General features: G+C 35.4%; 1 protein-coding gene across 1 annotated transcript in view; it reads right to left on the reverse strand.

The window, feature by feature from the left end:
- Window positions 1-23,949, reverse strand: part of GBE1 (1,4-alpha-glucan branching enzyme 1) — a 372,788-nt gene that overhangs the window by 94,269 nt on the left and 254,570 nt on the right. The window contains exons 11-12 of the mRNA XM_044670326.1: window positions 19,275-19,385; window positions 14,865-15,036 (exon numbers count right to left, since the gene is read on the reverse strand). Of these exons, the coding sequence (XP_044526261.1) occupies window positions 14,865-15,036; window positions 19,275-19,385 (283 nt within the window). The remainder of the gene's footprint in view (window positions 1-14,864; window positions 15,037-19,274; window positions 19,386-23,949) is intronic.

A 23,949-nucleotide genomic window follows, 5' to 3' on the forward strand; every position in this document is an offset into this window, starting at 1 on the left:
TAATTATTCATTATGGTACTATACCATTATTGAAAGAGCAGAAGCCCAGGCAAATGAAGATGACATTAGAATAGCCTGTCATCTAGGTATTATTCCTTATATAGGATATACTCAGAGTCTTTGGGTCTGTCTCCACCTTTCACTTGACAATGCTATACAACCTTATCAGAGATTATTTTCAAGCATAAATAGGTTATCAACATAGCTAAATTTCAAAGTAGATGGTTTTTCTTTAGTACCTTTCCAACTCTTTCTCTGTCTCTGAATCAGTGAATGATCCCATGCCAGTCTTTTTTGGTACTTTAGAACAAAGTTTGTCTGAGTATTGTGACTTGAATTCATTAAAAGACTTACTAATTTCTTTCTTCTCAAGTATGGTAAGTTCCTTTTGTATGTCTATTGTTTTAAAATGTTATTCAGAATCTAAAGAATTTTATCTGCAGAGGAAAAAAGGAGGCATGGTAACAACTGAAGGATTTAACTTCCTTGTAGTCCAATAACATTGCATCATTGACCCTGAACAGTGGATCTATCACTTCTTTTACATACTCTTTTCCCCAAAATGTTTAATTGTTACAATTCCTTTTTACTATGTTAAGTTTCAGTTCAGTATGATGACTGTTGCTTCTTATATTGTTCTTACAAGATGTTACCATGTTGTCGAATTTATGTTTCCCTACTTCTCTTTGTTTCCACTACATATGAAAAGCAAGACATGCTTTTGAAAAATTTAAGTTGTTTCAACAGTAAATGAACATGCATTCATTAAGCATCTAGAGTGTGTGAAGAGACATTGAGTTAGGCACTGAGCATACAATGCAAAAATGAAGTAACAGTTTAAGGAATTTATATTCTAACAGGAGAAACAACATATGTGCACCTGTGCATTCTAACTATTGTAGTTAGAACTTTAGGGGTACAAGATGATTTTGTCAAGTGATCAATTGGGGAGACCAGTCTCCCAAATGATCACAGGGAGGATTGTGATAATTAGATTAAGTCTACACTGCCCATCTTTAGATTTAATCACCAAAGGTGAGAACACCTCTAATTCTGGGAGGTCCATAACTCAAGTGTGCTGGAGTCAACTGACCCACCCCCTAGGCGGTCTTATGAGAATTGTCTATTGTGATTGGACATGCAAATTAGGAGGGAGGAACAGGAAGTGATGCATAAGTGACCCCTTTAAAAGGAGAAGGTCCTCAGTCAGTGAAGGTGCTTGGGTGGAAGACAGCATCTGGTGAAGACCTCTTCTGGTTCATGGGGAGTGAGGCTGTGACTGGTGTGGTGAAGGAGACCTGAGGGAGCTTTGCTGGTTCGTGACCTACACTATTCCAAATGGGTAAGTTAGGCTGACTCTCCTTCTCTTCCCTTGGCGTTTCTGGAGACTCTACCCTCAGGGAGGCCTCTCTTGCCTCTCTAATTGTAAAAGGCCTTATGGCTTGAAGCCTTGTTTAATTAACCTTTGTGCCCCAACTGCTGGGCCTCTAAATCCTTACCTAGTACAGGCCTCTGGTCCAGGCCAGAGTTTCTCTCTCTCAATTTCCCCACCTTCAACCTTCCTAATTGTAAATAAATCACCATAAAAATCAATTTTGACTTGAGATTATTCCTTAATTGGGGAAATTTCCCCTGGCGACCACCTTTTAATATATCAAACCCATAAAATCCCTTTTCACCCTTACAACAGCATGCACACACACACAGACACATACAGACACACACACACCCCTATGCCAGATAGAAAATGATTTTTTTTAAGGCTCAGATCAGAAAAATCTTATAGGAACTAGAATTTGGATCAAGGTTTGAAGTTAAACTAGAGATTCAAAGATCAAATGCTAGTTTCAGGAAAGCTTCAACAACTTTAACCAGCAATGTGAACTGCTTGACTAGCATAAAGCAGAAAGCATGCCAGGAATCTTGAATTCCTTAAAGGAAATATGACAAAGAAAATAAGAATAAAGAAAACAGTATAACTTGTCAAGAGGAAAAAATAACAACACAAAACTTAGCTGGTAATGTTCTTCCTAGGTATTGTCCTTTTCCTCATCATGACTTTTTTTATTGAGAACTTTTGCTAGTTCATTTCTTTGAGTATATAAAAATAAGGTTGTTGTTTTTTTTGGAGGATTTTGAAGTATTTTTGATAATTTCTTTTCTGGAGGCTGAAAAAAGAAAAACACCAACACCCTACACACTGGGGAAGGGGGTAACAAGTAACTAATTAGAAACTGAGGGGAATGGGGAATAGATTGGGAATGAGTGAGAAATACCAGATGTACAGGGAGAGGAAACACAACGTAACTTAGCTGGGATAAACAAACCGTAACTGACATTCACTTAGGTCAGGGAAACAGTTAAAACTCTGTGGGTTCTTGGTGGCTGGGGGAGAGAATATCAGGAAGTTATATAAAAGCCTTAATTTACTGGTTTGATAAAGGCTAGGATAGGAGGGAGAGGATTTTCTAACTTCTCAATTACTGTTACCAACATTGGCTCTGAGCTGGCTATCCTACACTAATTAACAGCCAGCTATTGCTGAGCTGGAGAGAGACAAGGGATTTTGGGAATCTCACACAAGTCCACAATGATCTCCAGATGTATTTTGGACTCAGGAACACTTCTGTCACAGCAAGTAATCTAAATAGGACTAGGGAGTAAAGGGGCCTCCTGCTTGTTGTCCACCAACAGCAAGAATGCACCCACTGTTATAGGTGGGATGGTGATGTAAGATAGGACTTGATAGAGAGCTGGCTCATGGTATAAGGACCTGAGTTGAGTGAAGGTGAGAAGCCTAGGTAAATCACCAAGTTGTGTTAGTGAACTCTCACAAAGTATTTGAAACTCAGCTAAATACCAACTCCCACCCAACAGTGCACAGGAATAAGTGATCAAGTGAGAAGCTGTGAAATAGATCACACAGCTTCTCTGACTGCTTATCCTGAGTTTAAGTTGATGGATAATGCTATAGACTAAATGGATAATACCAATGACTGTGATTTAACTTTGCTTGATCAATCCCTTCCCTCAAATCCAAAGGATATGATAATGATCCTTAGGACAATAATAATATTCACCTAAGTAAGCCTTTAAGATTTAATTATAACAAACTTGGGGAAAGGAACAGGGTTGAAGGAAAAAGGTGTTAGGAAAGCTTCACTAAACTATCGATGATCAGGTTTGTCAATCGAAGTGTAATCTGGTTTGAGACTGTTTGCTGAAGAGGCTTCTCCACTCTTTGGCTTTAACCAGATTGATTGAGCACTGTTCTTCCTTGATAATCAAACGATTAATATAATATATAGCACAGCTTTGTCCAAAAATGGAGGACGTGATAACTATTGGAACAGGATACAGGTAACCTAAGCAGATTTGGTTTGGCCTACCCCACCCAACAACCCAGGTCCCTTCTCAGGAATAAGAGCTTCTTGTTCAAATTCTCTCTTTTATAGTCCTGGAAGTAACTGCTTTTGCCCTCTGGCTCATGGCATCTGGGTTGGTTCTAAATCCTAAAACTGATGAGAGTCAATCATCCTGTTATCCATTTTCCATAGCAAAATGATATTACACCAATCAACCTAGGACTTGCTTGAAGCTTAATCTCTTCTTCATTAGATCCCAAAATCTGTCGACAGGCTTGGAAGCTCAGTTGATCAGATGCTACTTCTACATACTTCCAGGCAAACTCCTCTCTTCCAACTGCTGCCAAGTCACTGTGTGGACAAACCGCTACAAACATTCTAAATTAGAATGTTCTCAGTCTCAGCCAGGCTTCTAGCTTGGTCTGTCTGCTTGCTTATCCTAAATCTAGCTCTAACCTGTAAATTACCTATAACAAGGCAGATAGTTGGCTCAGTGGATATAGCACTGAGCTTGGAGCCAGGAAAAAATAACTAAATTCAGTATAAGATTTTGTCCTAAATCACCTGAGAAGGAAATGGCAAACTATTCCAGTATCTTTACCAAGAAAATCCCATTTGGAGTTACAAAGAATTGGATATTACTAAGCAATAACAAATTTCTTAACAAATCCTTGACTTGCCTTAGTAATTTCATCAGGATTTGATTCTTAACAAAAAGAAATTGGTGGGAGGACTTCCGGTTAAGATGGCGGCAGAGTAAGGAGCAGCTGCTCGATCTCTCCCAACCGAAGCATACAGGATTCATCAAGGGGAAATAAAAACGAACCCAGATGAACGAAGGAACCCCACAACAGGGCGCAGCATTGAAGGTACAAGAATCGGGGCATTTCCACGCTATAAAGGAGTGAAACAGCTCTCACTAAAATGCGAGAGGAAGATGCCCCTCCCCCACCCCCCACACCACACACCTGGCACAACGCCAAGGCCAACGCACAAGAGTGAAAACAGGACTGGGGCAACCAGTAAATCACTAGCAGCCTCAGGGCTTGTACCTCTGCACTGCAAGACAAGGGACCCAAAGTGGCTGGGCAGCGCGCACAGACTTTCCTGAGCGTCTGCTCTGGTGAAGGCACTGCCTCGGGCCGGGACAAAGATCTCTAACGCAGGGACTTTCCCGAGCCTCTGCCCGGGTGAAGGCATCGCCCCAGGTGAGATTAAAGATCTCTAGCCCATGGACTTTCCCTAGCTTCTTTGTGGGTGAAGACAGTGCCCTAAGTGAGAATAAATATCTCTAATGCATAGACTTTCTCCAGCTTCTGTGCAGGTGAAGGCAGTGCCCTAGGCGTGAATAAAGATCACCAGCCCAGGCTTGGACCTTGAGTGAGGACCTGGAGCAGACTGGAGCGCGGCTGTGGAAGCAGCCCCTGAGACTACTAAAGGAGCCTCGGGAAGAGGGGCAGACCGGGGCCTACCAGGAGGCCTGACCCCGAGGACAAGGAGACCGGAGCCCCCGGGAGCTTAGAAAGCTCAGGCAGACCCTGAGTGTGAAGACAAAGCAGAAAGGGGACGGGGTTAACGATGGCAAGCCGAGAACTCCAGCAGAAGAAAAAGATTATCAAGAAAAACTCTAGAACACTCGACAACTTTTACACAGAGAAAATCCAGACAACAGAGGAGGACAAAGAAGTAATCATATCCAAACCTTACCAAAAAAATGAAAGCTGGTCACAAGCTACTGAAGAGTTCAAAAATGAGATGTTGAAGAAGATGGAAGAGACCTGGCAAGACAATAACAGCTTACAAAGCAGAATCTTGCAATTGGAAAGTAAGGCACAGAAATCAAATGAACTGATAAGAAAATTGAACACCAGAAATGACCAAATTGAAAAGGAAAACCAAAAGATTATAGCCGAAAACCAAAAGATTATAGCCGAAAACCAGTCCTTAAAGGTTAGAATTGAAAAATTAGAACACAATGATCTCTCAAGACAATAAGAACAAATAAAACAAAGTCAAAAGACTGATAAAATAGAAGGAAACATGAAATACCTTAATGAGAAAGTGACAGACCAAGAAAACCGGTCAAGAAGAGACAATTTAAGAATCACTGGTCTTCCAGAAAAGGCAGAAATTAATAGAAACTTGGACTCCATACTTAAAGAAATTATTAAGCAAAATTGCCCTAAAGTTCTAAAACAAGAGGGCAATATGGACATTGAAAGGATCCATAGATCACCCTTTACACTGGACACAGAAAAGTCAACACCAAGGAATATAATAGCAAAATTCAAGAGCTTTCAAGTAAAAGAAAAAAATCTTACAAGAAGCCAGAAAGAGACAATTCAAATATCAAGGAGCACCAATCAGGATCACACAAGATCTGGCAGCCTCCACGCTAAAAGATCGCAAGGCTTGGAACACGATATTCAGAAAGGCAAGAGAGATGGGTCTTCAGCCATGGATCAACTAACCCATCTAAAACCGACTATATACTTCTAGGGGAAAGTATGGACATTCAACAAAATTGAAGAATTCCAAGTTTTTGCAGAAAGGAGACCAGGACTAAATGGAAAGTTTGATACCTAACCACAAAAATCAAGAGAAACATGAAAAGGTAAATAAGAAACAGAGGGAAAAGAAAGAAAACTTATAATTCTTTAAATTTGACTCTTTAAGGGTTTAAATAAGATCTAATTATCTGTATTACTATGTGGAGAAATGCTATGTATAATTCTCTGTAGTGAACTCTATTCACTATTATAATATTCACTATTATAGCAACCAGAAGAATAATTCATAGGGAAAGGATAGGATACTAAATGGTCTAAGATGACATGGGGGGTTGGAAAGAGGGGTGAATAGTAAGGGACGCCAAGAAAAATATGAGTAAATAAGAAAAATAGGATATCCTATTACACACAAAGAGGACATGGGAAGGGGAGGAGATAAACACTATTATAAGAAGGAGAGGAAGAGAGCATTAAGAGGGAATAATCAAACCTTACTCTCAGTGTAATCAACCCAGAGAGGGAAGAGTAGCTTTATTATCCATTCGGATAAAAAACTCTATCTAACCCTACTGAGAAAGTCAGAAGGGACAAACCAAAGGAAGCAGGGGAGTGGGGAAGTCAAAAAAGGGAGGGGAGAAGAAGGGGGAGGGAATTCATTAGGCCTTTAAAAAACAAAAAGAGGGGAATAACAAGGGAGGGGGCAGAAAGGGAAGACAAACAAGGGAGGAGATAAGGGATACCGGCTTAAAGAAAACCACTGGTTTAAAAGGAAATAGTGTAAGGGGGCAGCTGGGTAGCTCAGTGGAGTGAGAGTCAGGCCTAGAGACAAGAGGTCCTAGGTTCAAACCCGGCCTCAGCCACTTCCCAGCTGTGTGACCCTGGGCAAGTCACTTGACCCCCATTGCCCACCCTTACCAATCTTCCACCTATGAGACAATACACTGAAGTACAAGGGTTAAAAAAACAAAAACAAAAACAAAAACAAAAACAAAAACAAAAACAAAAACAAAAAAAAAAGGAAATAGTGTAAGAAGAAGGGACAGAATTAGGGGAGGATACCAAAATGTCAGTGAATGCACAACTGATAATTGTAATTCTGAATGTGAATGGGTTTAACTCGCTCATAAAATGGAAGCAAATAGCAGAGTGGATGAGAAACCAAAATCCTACCATATGTTGTCTACAAGAAACACATATGAGGCAGGTAGACACACACAAGTTTAAGGTTAAAGGCTTGAGCAAAATCTTTTGGGTGTCAAATGAAAAAAAGAAGGCAGGAGTGGCTATTATGATCTCTGACAAAGCCAAAGTAAAAATAGATAGGATTAAAAAAGACAGGGAAGGTCATTACATCCTGATTAAAGGCAGTATAAACAATGAGGAAATAACACTGCTCAATATATATGCACCAAGTGGTATAGCATCCAAATTCATAAAGGAGAAAATGGCAGAGCTCAAGAAGGAAATAGATAGTAAAACCATACTAGTGGGAGATCTAAATATTCCTCTTTCAGATCTAGATAAATCAAAGTGAAAAATAAATAAGAAAGAGGTAAGAGAGGTGAATGAAGTCCTAGAAAAATTAGATTTAATTGATATGTGGAGAAAAATAAATAGGGACAAAAAGGAATACACCTTCTTTTCAGCTGCACATGGTACATTCACAAAGACTGACCATGTAATAAGGCATAGAATCATTGCAAACAAATGCAAAAGAGCAGATATAATAAATGTAACCTTCTCAGATCATAATGCAATAAAAATAATAATTAGTAAGGGCACCTTGACAGGCAAATCAAAAACCAATTGGAAAATAAACAATATGATTCTCCAAAATCAATTTATCAAAGAAGAAATCACAGAAACAATCAACAATTTCATTGAAGAAAATGACAACGATGAGACATCCTACCAACTCTGTGGGATGCAGCCAAGGCAGTACTCAGGGAGAAATTTATAACCTTGAATGCATATATTAACAAATTAAGGAGGGCAGAGATTAATGAATTGGGTATGCAACTCAAAAAATTAGAAAGTGAACAAATTAAAAACCCTCAGATGAAAACAAAATTAGAAATACTAAAAATCAAGGGAGAAATTAATAAAATCGAAAAGCAAAAGAACTATTGAATTAATAAATAAGATTAGAAGCTGGTATTTTGAAAAAACAGATAAAATAGACAAAGTACTGGTCAATCTAATAAGAAAAAGGAAAGAAGAAAACCAAATTGACAGTATTAAAGATGAAAAGTGAGACCTCACCTCTAATGAAGGGAAAATTAAGGCAATCATTAAAAACTATTTCGCCCAATTATATGGCAACAAATATAACAATTTAGGAGATATGGATGAATATCTACAAAAATATAAATTGCCTAGATTAACAGCAGAAGAAATAGAATACCTAAATAATCCCATATCAGAAAAAGAAATTGAACAAGCCATCAAAGAACTCCCTAAGAAAAAATCGCCAGGGCCTGATGGATTCACAAGTGAATTCTATCAGACATTCAAAGAGCAACTAATCCCAATACTATACAAATTATTTGATATGATAAGCAAAGAAGGAGTCCTACCAAATTCCTTTTATGACACAAATATGGTACTGATTCCAAAGCCAGGTAGACCAAAAACAGAGAAAGAAAACTATAGACCAATCTCCCTAATGAACATAGATGCAAAAAACTTAAATGGAATATTAGCAAAGAGACTCCAGGAAGTAATTAAGAAGGTCATCCACCATGATCAGGTGGGATTTATACCAGGAATATATATACCAGGATGGTTCGACATTAGGAAAACCATCCACATAATTGACCATATCAACAGTCTAACAAACAAAAATCACATGATTATCTCAATAGATGCTGAAAAAGCCTTTGACAAAATACAGCATCCATTCCTATTGAAAACATTGAAAAGTATAGGAATAGAAGGACCCTTCCTAAAAATAATAAACAGTATATACCTAAAACCATCAACAAGCATCATATGCAATGGGGATAAATTAGAAGCCTTTTCAATAAGATCAGGAGTGAAACAAGGGTGCCCATTATCTCCTCTATTATTCAACATAGTACTAGAAACACTAGCAGTAGCAATTAGAGAAGAAAAAGAAATTCAAGATATCAAAATAGGCAATGAGGAGACTAAGCTATCACTCTTTGCAGATGATATGATGGTCTACTTAAAAAATCCTAGAGAATCAACTAAGAACAAGGACACATGTTACAACCAGTGGAAATGTGCATTGGCCATGGGTGGGGGGAAAGCGGGGGGTGAAGGGGAAAGTAGGGGCATAAAGTATGTAAACAGGTTAAAAATGAATATTAATAAACGTTTAAAAAAAAAGAAATTGGTGGCTGAGTAGAAATTGTACAAACCTAGGGGAGAACTAACAATTCTCCCTTAGAGTTTGTCACAAAGGAGAGGATATACAGATGCAGTCTTATGTCATTCTGAGTTTTAAGAAAATAGATATTAAAGGAATCAATAAAAGGGTAGGTGGAATGAACTGGGCTACAAATATACAGAAGTCAGCCCAGTAGGGAAGCACCCAAAGACACAGAGAGGGGAGGGAAGGAAAAAATAAACAATTATAGAGTTTTAACTATGTACCAGGAATTATGATAAGTACTTTTTACAAATAACATATCTGATCCTCACAACAACTCTGAGAGATAAGTGCTATAATTATTTTCATTTTACCACAAAGGAAACTGAGGTAAACAAGAGGTTAAGTGATTTGTCTAGTGTTACACAGCTAAATAGTGTCTCAAGATGGATTTCAACTCAGGTCTTCCTAACTCCAAGCCTATTGTACTCTCTCCTGAACCACCTAAGCCAAAAGACAGACTAGAGAAGGGAGAGACTAGCAGCAGAGAGATCACCAACTACTTACTTGTTCATCCTTCTGCCACATTCCTTGGCATGATAATAACTACTGGCATAAAAATATGGGGGAGGAATAACTGGGATAAGTATAAGGATGTAAGAAATAAAAGGTATCAATATAAACTTTTATTTTAAATTTTAAAGTACTGAAATTGCTCCAAAGACTTAATTGGTTCAGAAGACTAAGGCTCAGGTTGCTAATGCAGAATAAACAGCCAAAGTAGCTAGGTAACACAATAGATAGAGCATTGGGCCTGAAGTCAGGAAAACATGAGATTTAGAACACTTTTTCATGTGCTTATTGATAGTTTTGATTTCTTGTAAAACTGATTTAGCTCCTTATATGTTTGAATAACTGACAGTCTCCAAAGTTCCGGAATCTGTCTCCCTGTTACTTCCTGCTAGCTAATTCTTATAACACCTCCCCTCCCCCGCTCCCCCCCAAAAAAACAAGTAGTGTGCTGGAAGGCATCAAAGCCTGTAACATTTAGTATGGCTCATCACCAGTTATGACACCAGTGCAGCAGGTGTCAGAAGGATGGATGTTCCATTCAGTTTCCCCTATGTGACTCCTTTTTCTCACTAACATTCCCTTTTACTGAAATTATTGTAATCAATTACTTACACAACCCCAGGGAGATACAGAAAAACAATACAGGCTAATATAACTCCTAGGAAATTCCTACCCTTACATACAGTAATACAGAAACTTCCCTAGAAGTCACTTCACAACAAACTAGCATAAGTGAGTTAATGTTAAAGATTTTAAAACTCTAACTCAGATTCCCATACATAGGTGCCTGCAAGAACAGGCCAGAACAGTCTCCAAGTTTCCCCCCTCAGAGATCTGATTTGGTACAATAATTTAATATAAAAGAACAATGAATGAAATATGAAGAAATTGTCTCCCATGAAAAGGCCTGTACTTTCTCACCAGTGTGGCCCAAGAAATATGTCAAACACACCTAACACATTGTCTCCAAAGATAAGATGTATGGTGGGAATGGAATTCATACCAACATTGATGTAATCTTGAGAAAAATGATATAAAAATTAAAATCAGCAGATGGCACTTCAGATCAGCCACTGCAAACCTACTGGGTCTCTGGCTCTTCTCACTCTGTTTTATTTATCCCGCTCTCAAGGGAACTGGACTCCTAGTAATCCCCCTTTTGCCCCCCAGCAGTAGTGCAAAAAAGGATTGCACTGAGAAAAAAAGAGAGTAGAATAGGGCAAAATATCACACTTAAAGAAGCACCAAAAAGCTATTAGAGTGGAGAAGAGTTTAAGGGCAGTAAAAGCTAATGTTTAAACATTACTCTCATCAGAAATTGCTCAGAGAGGGAATAATAATCCTACTTGTTGGGGTGCAAAATCCTCTTCCACTATAAAGAACTGGGAGAGGAATAAGATATGGAATAGGTTAATAAAAGAGTAGGTAAAGGTTGAGGGAAGGGACTGAAAACAAAATATTTCTGAGGAGGGATACAGTAAAAGGAGAGAGAACGAGCAGGAGGGAAATAACACAGGGTAGAATACACAGTTAGCAATCACAACAGTGAATGTGAATGGGATGAATTCACCCATAAAACAGAAGAAGAGGGCAGAATGGTTTAAAAATCTGAATCCTAAAGAAACACATTTGAAGCAGGGAGACACACATAAAGTAAAAGTAAGAAGCTGGAGCAGAATTTATTATGCTTTATTTGAAGTAAAAAAAAGCAGGGGTAGCAATCATGATCTCAGACAAAGCTAAAACAAAACATATAATTAAAACAGATTAGGAAGGAAATTATATCATAATAAAAGGTACTAATAAAACGAAGTAATGTCAATACTGAACATATATGCATCAAATGGTATAGCTTCCAAATATTAAAGGAGAAGTTAAATGAGCTATAGAAATAGTAAAACTAAACTAGAGGAAGATCTCAGATTTCCCTTCTTAGTGAATTCACCCCTTACTTGATGCTAGGTGAGAAGCCAGTGAGATACTTGGAGAGCTCCACCCTTTTTTACCAACTCAAACAGCCAGAAACTTTTTAGTTCTTTTAAGAGTTTGCACACTCAGAAAAGTGTGAATCAAAAGGTGATAATGCAGACAACTTGGAAACTGATTGCCCCCTGTGAAAATGGGCAGGGACAGAAAGCCACCATAAAAGCCATGAAAATCCCTGAGCAGAGAGGCTGGTGAAGTGGACTCTAGTGGAGAGTGTCTCCTGGAGATAGTCTTCAAGGGAACTTCACTAGAGACTCAGCTTGTATCATGGCATCAACTTGGATTTTGACTCCTGGACTACTTCATTGGATGAGTGAAAAGGGCTGACTACTTTCCTAGTTTCCTAAGAGATTAGTTTCCATCTTGGAGGAGGCGTGGTAGTCACTCACTACTGGCCTGCCTGGTAGAGAACCAGTATAGATATTTTCTCTAACCTCTCTCACATTTCTCTACCTTATTGTTTCCACTATATTTTGTAAATAAACATAATAAAACCAGTGACCACATTCTTTCACATAATTTAAGTCCAACCACTAAATTTAACCCTTATATAATCTTGTTGTAAAAAAGAGGTGGTTAATAATGTGCAACACACTATAGAAAGAATCAATAATTTAACTAAAAAGACTGACAAGTTCAGAAGACAACATATCAAAATTTAGGGGATATGGCCAAAGCAGTACTTAAGAGAAATTTAAATCTCTAAACACTAACATCAAAAAAACTGGGTAAGGTTTGCTAAGGCAAGACAGAATCTTGGGAAGATTGCCTATTGGAATTCTGGGTAGCCTGAGTCAATTGGTTTTCCAATGGCTGACCAGCACAGCAAGGGGTCTCTGGGAGGTTTGTTTTTTTTTTTTCCTCCTCTTAGGAGAAGGCTGATGTTACTGTTCCCTGGAACACTGAAAAAACCCAGTGGCAGGTGAAGGAGGAGAACAAGTTAGAATTTCTGGAATAAGTTTTTGGAGGAAATCAACAGAAAAGAGAGACTGTTTTTCTTCTGTGTGGTGGCTGAGAGGGCCAAGCCATTCTGAGACCAGCTTAGGCCAAAAAGCCTAGCTAGGCCCAGAAGGGCTGGCAGTTGGCAGAGAGAGTGAATAACCAAACTGATTTAAAGCTGAAAGAGATCCAAGGAGACAGTAAACTTACTTATATAAGAAAGAAGGAGGCAGTTTTTTCCCCTCTGTGTGACTGCAGAGTGGGCAGGGCCTTTGAGGCCTACCAAAGGCCTAGAAACCTAATTAAGCCAAGAAAGTACTGGGAGTTGGAGGAGTGATCTGAAGGGATACAAGGAGGCAGTGAATATATATATATATATATATATATATATATATATATATATATATATATATATATATATACAATTTTTATAAAGAGAGCCCCTGATTCAAGGAGCAGAGTAGGACNTATATATATATATATATATATATATATATATATATATATATATGTGTTATTTAAGCATAGATTCTGGGGATTTAATTCAGTGATAAGGAGTTGTGAGTTAGGCTCAGGGAAGCCTGAGCAAAAAGGAAGTTCTTGTTAACTAGAGGGAAGTGGGAAAATCCTCTCACCTTTGGTTACCTTTTCTCAAACCTTTTCCAATATTTATTAAATAGAGGTTTTTTTAACATCTGTCTCCAGCCCAAACAATTCCCCCACTTAACATTCCTATATTAACATTCTTGGTAATAGATAACAATTAACAGAGAGAGAGAGAGAGAGAGAGAGAGAGAGAGAGAGAGAGAGAGAGAGTGAGTGTGTGTGTTTAATTTATTGATTGAGGAAATACTTAAAATTATTTGGAGCCACAATTTTTACATGTTCTGTTTTGTACATTTGCTAGAATTTTTTGGATCCTGAGTGACTACCAAAGCTCTTAATACTCATTTGATATTACTGAAATACTTTGGGCTTTAAACTAAACAAAACATAAAGTTGAAGGTTGTCTAGAATATCTAGCATAATATAATAAGGGTTGCTGACTTTTACTTTTTATTAAACATGGCAGATAGGTTTTCTACTTATATTTTATAATTAAATGCATTTGGTTCATAGAAATCTTTTTTATTACTAAATAGAGGTGTAAGCATTTGCTCTCTTACTAAATTAAAAAAAAAAAAAACATTCCCAGAGTATGCTTACCTCTGAGATTTTTCTGGGAAGAAACAAAGAGAGAACTCATTTTTCATATTTTAAAAGTATTTATCAGTTGCTTGTTATGAGCAGAATACGGTGCTAGAAAGCTATTGAGGATATAAAAATGAGTAAGTCCATTCTTATTTCAAGGCCTTATTTATATAATTTATATGATTAATGCCAATCATTTTATTTGTCAGCAAATTATGTACCATTGATACATCTCTATCAGTGTTGTACGGCAAATAAAATTATCTGAAGATCAAATAAAGTATATTTAATTTAACCATTTAAGGCTATTCTGACAAGAGTCACATTAAGTGATATATTTCTCAAACTTATTTTTTTCTCTTTTGCAAGTAAATTATTCATCACCAATTCACATGGACAAATCACTAACCTCACTGAACTCTTCTTAATGAGGACACTGAAGTATATAAACTTGTTTGAATGCTATCTTTCCCCAAAAAAAATTTTACTTTATCAAAGGTCTATACTTTGCCAATTGGACCTTGCATTATAACAAATTCTGCAATACTAATAAGACTAAGAATCATTAATTTTGATCATTATTTTAAAATATATTTTACTTGGTAAATTCTCCTTTAATGAATATTACTAAGATAACCACAAAAATATTTAGTTCTTAGTTAGCAACTTATTTTACAAATATATCAGTAAAACAACAATCAAGGTAAAGAAAATAATGCAAGTATTCCTTTAGAATTTCTTCTAATATTTTATTGAGAAAATAATTGATTTTTTATATTGCTTTCCTTTCATAATGATTTTCTTTCCTATTATAAAAATGGAATTTTAACTTCATATTTTGAGCCTGAAATTATAAAGGACTTATATCAGTATTAATTTTAATTATTTTGGATACAACATAATCTCATCAAATGCTTCATTTTATTCACCTTAAATTTAGATTTAATATGGATAGGAAACACTTACCCATAAAATTCAGATAGCCTTCACCCCCAAGTGCATGAGTAATGAGACGAATCATTTTATGAAGCTGTATTCCACGATCAATAACTGGAGTAAGGGGGGACAGCACACTCATGTTTGTATACATTTCTGCATCCATCAACCAGAATGCCAGGGTCTTATCACCAACAAGAGCCTATAGAAATGAAAATAAAAAACATGAGGACAAATAAAATATGTAATGTTTTATAAACAATTGTAATTTCAACCAAATTTGTAAAGAGATATTATATTGCCTTCCTTAAGATGAGGAAAAAGAATTTCTTATTCTGCAAATATTTTCTTGAAATAATGTGAGCTAATAAAACAGTTTAAAAGTAATGGATTTATTTTCAAAACAAATTTTAATTCCATAAAAGTCTGAAGAATATTAAATAATGAACTATTCAATATATTTCTCATTCGTGGAGTAGCAAATACAGACACGATTAAAAAGGATGTGCCATTTTTTATATATATGATGTTCTGATATATGTGACATCAAAAGTTAAGACACAAACTAAAGGAGAAAAATCAATTTTAAATAATCTGTGTCAATGTAGTGGAAAATTTACAAGTGATTAAAATAAATTTAACTGTTTTGAAATGTATCATGTAATTCTTGGTGGGGGAAGCAAACTTACTTTTTATTTATACTATTTAGGTTAACAATGAATAAGTTGTAAATGGTCACAAACTGTTTTACAGTTTACAAAGTGTTTTTCTCACAGTCATATGTTGAAAAAGATACTGTAAGAAATACTTACTAGTCCTATTTTACAGAAGAGGAAACAAGCTCAGAGCAGATAAATGACAAATATAGTAGAAAGAATACTGGATTTTGTATCCTAAAACCTGGCACTGATACTTCCTAGATATGCAACTTTGGATAAATCAGTTTCTTTTCTAGGTTTGAGTTTATTTGCAAAATTCTCCCTTTATTTTTGATCCTGAAAATTTACACTTTTGTTTTAATATTTCTTTGAAAAATGAGACCAGATAATGGACTGTATTGATGGTTTTGTTTGTAGTCTTATTATTCCATTTTTTTAAAATGATAATTTCATCTTTGATTTTCATATTTATTTTTCTATTAGTGCTTTTTTTTTGCTTTTCTAGGATTTTGATTAAATTTTATGTCCATTTTATTCATCTGTTTTTTCTTTTTTGTTAAAGAAAGTGTTTAGTATTTTCCCTAATAATTTCTTTGGCTTTGGTTTTGGGGGACGTTATCCCTAAAATTTTGGAATGTAGTCTCATCACCATTTTTGATGAAATCATTGTTTCTTTTATCTTTTCTTTGACCCACAAACTCTTTAGGAATGTTATTTAATCTAAAATTAATTTTAACTCTTTCGTTAAGAGCCTTTTACTGAATATTAATATTACTATGCTCTGTTTAGTAAAGGATGCAGTCGGTATTTCTGCTTCTCCAGATGTGTTTATAAGAGTTTTTATGATGTGAGATTACAGATGGCCAATTTTTGTAAAGGTGTCATACAATTTATGTATAGCTAATTTCTATTTCCATTTACTTATCATCAAAGATCTATTACATACATCTTTTTCTAAAATTCTCTTTAGGTCCTTAACTTCTTTCTTCTTGTCATAAGATTACTTCACCAGTACAAACTCCTAACCAACTGTCAATAACAGGACACGAAATCTAACATAACTGAGGCAGTAAGTCACTAAGGAGGAGAGACAGGGATGGCATATGCTAGACTAGTTAAGCCATTGCCACTACCTCAGCCATCATGTTCCTTCACATCCTGTGGAGATCTTGGGACTCTGATTCCAAGACTCATTGCTTCCATGTAGGTCCTAACAGTCATTAAGGAGAAAGGTTCAGATGTCACTGCTCTCACCAACCCTAAGGGCTGACCAACTGCCATCAATAGGCATATAATCTTCCTTGCATCAAGTCTTTCTTTAACAGTATCATCACATTCCCCCAATCCCAATCAGGTAGAGAAGCAATTCTTTTCTGGAAGAGATCTTGAATTCTGTCTCCTTATGGACACAGTCCCTGAAAACTCTGAAAAGAAACTTTTCAATACCAATTGCTTCAGCACCATCAAATGATTCAATACCAGAAATGGATATAAAAAAGGGGCAGCTGGGTAGCTTAGTGGAGTGAGAGTCAAGCCTAGAGACAGGAGGTCCTAGGTTCAAACCCGGCCTCAGCCACTTCCCAGCTGTGTGACCCTGGGCAAGTCACTTGACCCCCATTGCCCACCCTTACCAATCTTCTACCTGAGACAATATACCGAAGTACAAGGGTTTAAAAAAAAAAAAAAAGAAATGGATATAAAATTTTAAATGAAAAGGAAATTAAATATGCTCCATTACCACCTAATTTAATGGTACCCTAAAAACCATGCAATCTTTCTATATCACAGTGGAAATCTCCTTTATATTTTGGTTCTCAGTAATTGCATATGAACTCCTTGAGTAAAAATACGTGTATGTCCAGGACTAGGAATGTGCTTTAAATATAGAAAGTATTTAATAATTTTTTATTCAATCTTTTCTTCATTTATTCCTATATCTGAGGTCCCAAATTTTTAGAGTTTGTTTTAATTTTTCCCACAAATTTATTTACATTTCCCTCTAAGTAGTTAGTATTATGTCATTTTATTACTTTATATTAAGTATTGATACTGTCATCTACAATTCTTTTAAGCATTAAGTAATTTTTCTACTTGCCTGTTTTATTTTAGTTTCTTTTCACAACTGTTTTGTCTGAGATAACGATTGCTGCTTTATTGAGAAAATTTATAGCATGTGAGTGTTTCTATTTCAAATGTGATTTTTGTAAATAACATGGTTAAATTCTGCTTTATAAAACAATCTGTTATCCTCTTCTGATTTAGAGGAAATTCATCCATTCAAAATGAACAGTTTTGATTGTTTTCCTCCATCTTCTACTTTTTATAATTTTAACTTTCTTTGGTAAGAGTGTTCAGCATCAGTGATCTATACTTGAAATTTGCTTTCCATTTCCTCCAATTTACAAGCTCTCTGATTTAAAGTTTTTATACTTTCTTTCATTTTAAACTCTTCAACATTCATCATGACTGATTCTTCTCTGAAACTCATTCTTCACTTAACCATTTTGTTTTCTCTTGTTTCCTTGTTGAGTTGAATATATTTCATTATCAGGAGTGTGTGTGTATTTGACCTCCTTTTGTTTACTTCAGATGAAACTGTGGTTCAAGTGATACCCCTTACCTTACCCCTTACTCTATGCAGTCTTCTTTGAACAACTCTATAATGTAAAATAGTAAATTCCATACCCTTCTATTGTCTAGCCTAGTATATTCCTCTCTCCTTATCTCTTTTTTTCTTCTCTTAAGATCATCAAAACATAACAAAACAATTTCCAGGGCTCTAGTCTGATTTAAATCCCTCTTTGCCCCCTATGGACATTAGATTTCTGAAAGACATGTTTCTTTTACAACTATTAAAATTTAAACACACCATCCTTGTATGTTGCAAGTTTCTAAATAATTCTTAATTCAGATCTCATTTTTATAGTATTAATCCCTTCATCTGGAGATTTCTCTTTATTTTCTTTTATACCATGGTATTCATTATATTAATAGCTCTTTTTTGTTTACTCATTTCTTTAGCTTCTCTACACATTTTTCTTGAAAATTTGCTCATAAAAATGTCTATCCTTTCCCTACCTTTTCCTCCTTTTTTTTTTTTTTTTTTTTTTGAGGAATGAGAGACTCTTAGGAGGTGATGAAAGATGATTAGGTTGAGATAACCACACAGTAGGCCATTTTGAGAACATATCTCTTATCACTAGAACTTATTCTACTTATCTGAGTTACTGAAAGCTATATAACAATCTTGAAATGCTTATTTATTCTAATATAATTTTCTATTCATAGGATCATGTAATTTAGAGATGGAAGTGGACTGAGCGATCACTAAAACCAATTGGCTCACTTTACACAGGATTAAAAATAACTGAAATCAGAATACATATTAATATGTTTGGTTAATGAGAATACTAAACATAATGATTAATGTTTAGCATCATATTAAATTAATCAGAATGGGTGTTTTGAGACTAAATTTTGAAGTCAAATTTACACAAAATTTTTAAAAATAGTTTCTAGTAACATTGGAGTATATATCGGTAGTTTTATACAAACTTAAGCATACTATACCCCAGGATTGCTGACAGGAAAAAAGGAACATATAAATAATGAAAGGATAAGTTCTAAGAATTACAAAAACAAAGTATCTTGTGCCTTCACATTTATATATTTGAGCTAAATGAATACACTTAATTCATAGTTAAATTTCCTAAAGAAATACCAATAACATGGTGGAGAAATGAAATTACATGTATGGCTACTTTAAAAGTATTTGTGATACCTGATCATGACTTTCTGCATATGCAATACACTTTTCAAGGTAACGCCTGTTTGTGAGGGTATGCACAATGTTTCCCATATTCCAGTCTTCATCTTTAAATTCTTTAAGTATCTAGTTTAAAAAAGAGAGAGAAAAATACTTAAAACTAAAATCAATTATGATACATATTTTTTCTCCATTATGACTGTTAACTTCAAGAAAAAATAGTAATATACCATGTACTATATTTCAGGTGATACCAAGATGAAAATGAAACAGATTCTGCCTTTATATGTATTCAAAAATACACACCAATAAACATTGGGTAAATTGAGAAGAAAGACTTCACTCACTTCAGTAAGTAACTGAACTGAGCTCCTTAGAGGAAGATGAGAATTTAAGGGATAGAGATGAAGAATGAGGATCCTCTTAGACAGTTAGAATTGGAAGAAGTAAGGAGATGTGGAAGTTTGGTTTGGCTGGAATGTAGGGTGCACGGAGGGAAGGAACATGAGGCAAGAATGAAGCAAGATTGGGAAGAGCAATAAATACTAGGCCCTTCTTTATTTTATTCTGGGCATAATAAGGAACTTCTGGAGGCATTTGATCAGGGGAATGATATGGTATAAGTTATGCTATGAGAATATTATTCATTCTGGTATGTGAGTGCTGATTGGAATTGGCCAAGACTAGAAGGAGGGAGACCAATTCAGAGAGAATAAAAATAGTTGATATACAGAGTAATAAAGATATGGATTATGGTGGCTACTATATGTGTGGAAAGAAAGGGAATGATGTTTACATGAGATTAAATTGAAAAGATTTGGCAATTAATTATATTATGAGGAAGAGAGAAGTTGAAGATGACTGTGAAGATGAAAGCAAATAACTAAGAAGACAGTTATCAAAAAAGACAACTATTTGTCAGACAGGCATATTTAGAAGAAAGATAAGTAGGCCTTTGTATTGTTTGAGTTTGACAAAGAAACAAAAATACCTAGTTGGTGATAGAGAACAGGAATTTAGTAGAGAAGACAGAAGACACATAATTTGAAGAGACTTTTTGCAAAGGTAAAATCCATAGGCCTTGAGAACAGACTGGATTGGGAGGAAAGGAAGAGAGTGAGGAACACATAATGACTCCAAAGTTACAAACCCGAAGTATTGAGTGCTGCCCTCTACAATAATAAGGAAGTTAGGAAGGGGGAAAAAATTAGGGGCAGAGATAATGAGTTTCATTTTGAATATGTTTTCCTTAAAATGTCTATTTGACAAGTCTGAAAGGCAGCTGGAGATACAAGACAGAAGCTCAGCAAAGAGGCTGAAGGCAGGATAAGTGGATTTAAAAATCATTAGCATAAAAATGGTTATTAAATCCAAGAGTGATAAAGGGATCAAGTGAAGTAGTATACAGGGAGAAGAGGGGTCAGAGCAGAACTCTCAGGGACATCTATAGTTAGAGAATATGAGATGGAAGAGGATCCAGCAAAGAAGATGGAGGAGTACTCAGATAGGTAAGAGGAAAAGGAAAAAATAATGTCCTGAAAAACCAGAGAAAAGTTTATATTGAGGAGAAGGTGATTAGCAGTGTCAAAAGCTGTAGAGAGGTCAAATGGAATGAGATTAAGAAAAGACCTTTGAATTTGGCAAGTAAGAGATGACTGGGAACTTTGGGCAGAGAAGTTTCAGAGGAATGATGAAATGGAGGCATCTAGATGTGCCCTGCAAGAGGTAGAAAAGGGAAAGGATAAATTAATAAGAATGAAAGATATACTATTCTGTGCTCACATAATTTATTTATGGTTTCCTTCTTTATATTCAAGTCATTCACCCATTCTGAGTTCATCTTGGTATAAGGTGTGAGATGTTGACCTAGACTCAATGTCTCCCATATTGTTTTCCAATTTTTCCAGCAGTTTTTGTCAAATAGTGGGTTTTTGTCCCAAAAGCTGGGTTCTTTGGGTTTATCATAGACTGTCTTACTAAGGTTGCTTAACCCTACTCTATTCCACTGATCCTCCCTTCTGTCTCTTTGCCATTACCAAATTGTTTTGATGATTACTGCTTTATAGTACAGTTTAAGATCTGGTACTGCTAGGTCACCTTCCTTCATATTTTTTTTTTCATTATTCCCCTTGATATTTTTGACCTTTTGTTATTCCAAATGAAATTTGTTATAGTTTTTTCTAATTCAGTAAAAAGTTTTTTTGGTAATTTGGTAGGTATAGCACTAAATAGGTAAATTAATTTGGATAGGCTGGTCATTTTTATTATGTTAGCTCATCCTACCCATGAGCAATCAATGTTTTTCCAATTCCTTTGATCTAGTTTTAATTATTTGGAAAATGTTTTTAGTTGTTTTCATATAATTCCTTTGTTTGTCTTGGCAGATAGATTCCAAAGTACTTTATATTATCTAGGGTGATTTTAAATGGTGTTTCTCTTTCTAACTCTTGCTGCTGTGATGTGTTGGAAATATATAGAAATGCTGATGACTTATGTGCATTTATTTTGTATCCTGCAACTTTGCTAAAGTTGTTGATTATTTCCACTTTTTACTAGATTCTCTAGGATTTTTTTAAGTAGACCATTATATCATCTACAAAGAGTGAAAGCTTGGTCTCCTCATGGCCTATTTTAATACCTTCAATTTCTTTTTCTTCTCTAATTGCTACTGCTAGTGTTTCTAGTACAATGTTAAATAATAGAGGTGACAATGGGCATCCTTGTTTCATTCCTGATGTTATTGGGAATGCTTCTAATTTATCCCCATTGCAGATGATGTTTGTTGATGGTTTTAGATATATGCCATTTATTATTTTTAGGAGAGGCCCTTCTATTCCTATACTTTCTAGTGTTTTCAGTAGGAATGGGTGTTGTATTTTGTCAAAGGCTTTTTCAGCATCTATTGAGATAATCATGTGGTTTTTGTTGGTTTCCTTGTTGATATGGTCAATTATGTAAATGGTTTTCCTAATGTTGAACCATTCTTACATTCCTGGTACAAATCCTACCTGATCATAATGAATAACCCTCGTGATCACTTGCTGGAGTCTTTTTGTTAGTATTCCGTTTAAGATTTTTGCTATCTATGCTATCTTAAGGAGATTGGTATGTAGTTTTCTTTCTCTGTTTTTGATCTACCTGGCTTTGGGATCAGTACCATATTTATGTCATAAAAGGAGTTTGGTAGAACTCCTTCTTTGCTTATTATGTTAAATAGTAAATAGTTTGCATAGTACTGGAATTAGTTGTTCTTTGAAGGTTTGATAGGCTTCACTTGTGAATTCATCTGGTCCTGGGGATTTTTTCTTAGGGAGTTCTTTGATGGCTTGTTCAATTTCTTTTTCTGATATGGGATTATTTAAGTATTCTATTTCTTCTGCTGCTAATGTAGGCAATTTATATTTTTGTAAATATTCAACCATATCACCTAGATTGTTATATTTATTGCCATATAATTGGGCAAAATGGTTTTTAATGATTGCCTTGATTTCCTCTTTATTAGAGGTAAGGTCTCCCTTTTCATCTTTGATGCTTATAATTTGGATTTCTTCTTTCCTTTTTTAATTAGATTGATGAGTACTTTGTTAATTTTTTTGTTTTTTCAAAGTGTCAGCTTCTAGTCTTATTTATTAATTCAACAGCTCTTTTACTTTCAATTTTATTGATTTCTCCTTTAATTTTCATAATCTCTAATTTAGTTTTTAATTGGGGATTTTTAATTTATTCCCTTTCTAGTTTTTTGATTTGCATGCCCAGTTCATTGATCTTTGCCCTCTCTAATTTGTTAATATATGCACTCAAGGATATAAATTTCCCCCTGAGTACTGCCTTAGTTGCATCCCACAGATTTTGGTAGTATGTCTCATCATTATTCTCTTCAATGAAATTATTAATTGTTTCTATGATTTAACATTAATTTTAACTACTGATGTTAGAGAATCATATTATTTAATTTTCAATTAGTTTTTGATTTGCCAGACCATGTCCCCTTACTGATTATTATTTTTACTGCATTATGATCTGAGAAGGTTACATTTATTATTTCTGCTCTTTTGGATTTGTTTGCTATGTTTCTATGTCCTAGTACATGGTCAATCTTTGTGAATGTACCATGTGCAGCTGAAAAAGAAGGTGTATTCCTTTTTGTTCCTATTTATTTTTCTCCACATAACTAACTCTAATTTTTCTAGGATTCTCAAGTTGTCTCTTCTAGACCTGTTTTCTTGATCTGTCATCTTCTCATTGAGATATTTCATGTTTCCTTCTATTTTGTCCATTTTTTGACTTTGCTTTATTAATTCTCACTGTCTCGTGAGATCACTGGCTTCTACTTGCCCAATTCCTGGCTACAAAAACTGGTTTTCAGCTATAATCTTTTGGTTTTCCTTTTCAGTATGATCTATTGGGCTCTTCATGGCTTCCAGCTGGTCATTTCTGGTCTTCAATTTGCTTATAATTTCATTTGATTCCTGAACCTCAATTTCCAATTGCGAAATTCTGCCTTTTAAACTGTTATGTTCTTTTTGAACTATTTCTCACTTTTCTTGCCAGAGATCTCTTCCATCTTTCTCATGATCTCAGATTTGAATTCTTCAAGAGCTTGAGACCAGTTTTCATTTTTTAAAAAAGGTTTGGATGTCTTTAGCTGTTTGTTCTCCTCTGCTTTCTGGATTTTTTTCTGTGCAAAAGT

This window comes from Gracilinanus agilis, chromosome 3 (genome assembly GCF_016433145.1).
Source record: "Gracilinanus agilis isolate LMUSP501 chromosome 3, AgileGrace, whole genome shotgun sequence".
NCBI lineage: Eukaryota > Metazoa > Chordata > Mammalia > Didelphimorphia > Didelphidae > Gracilinanus > Gracilinanus agilis.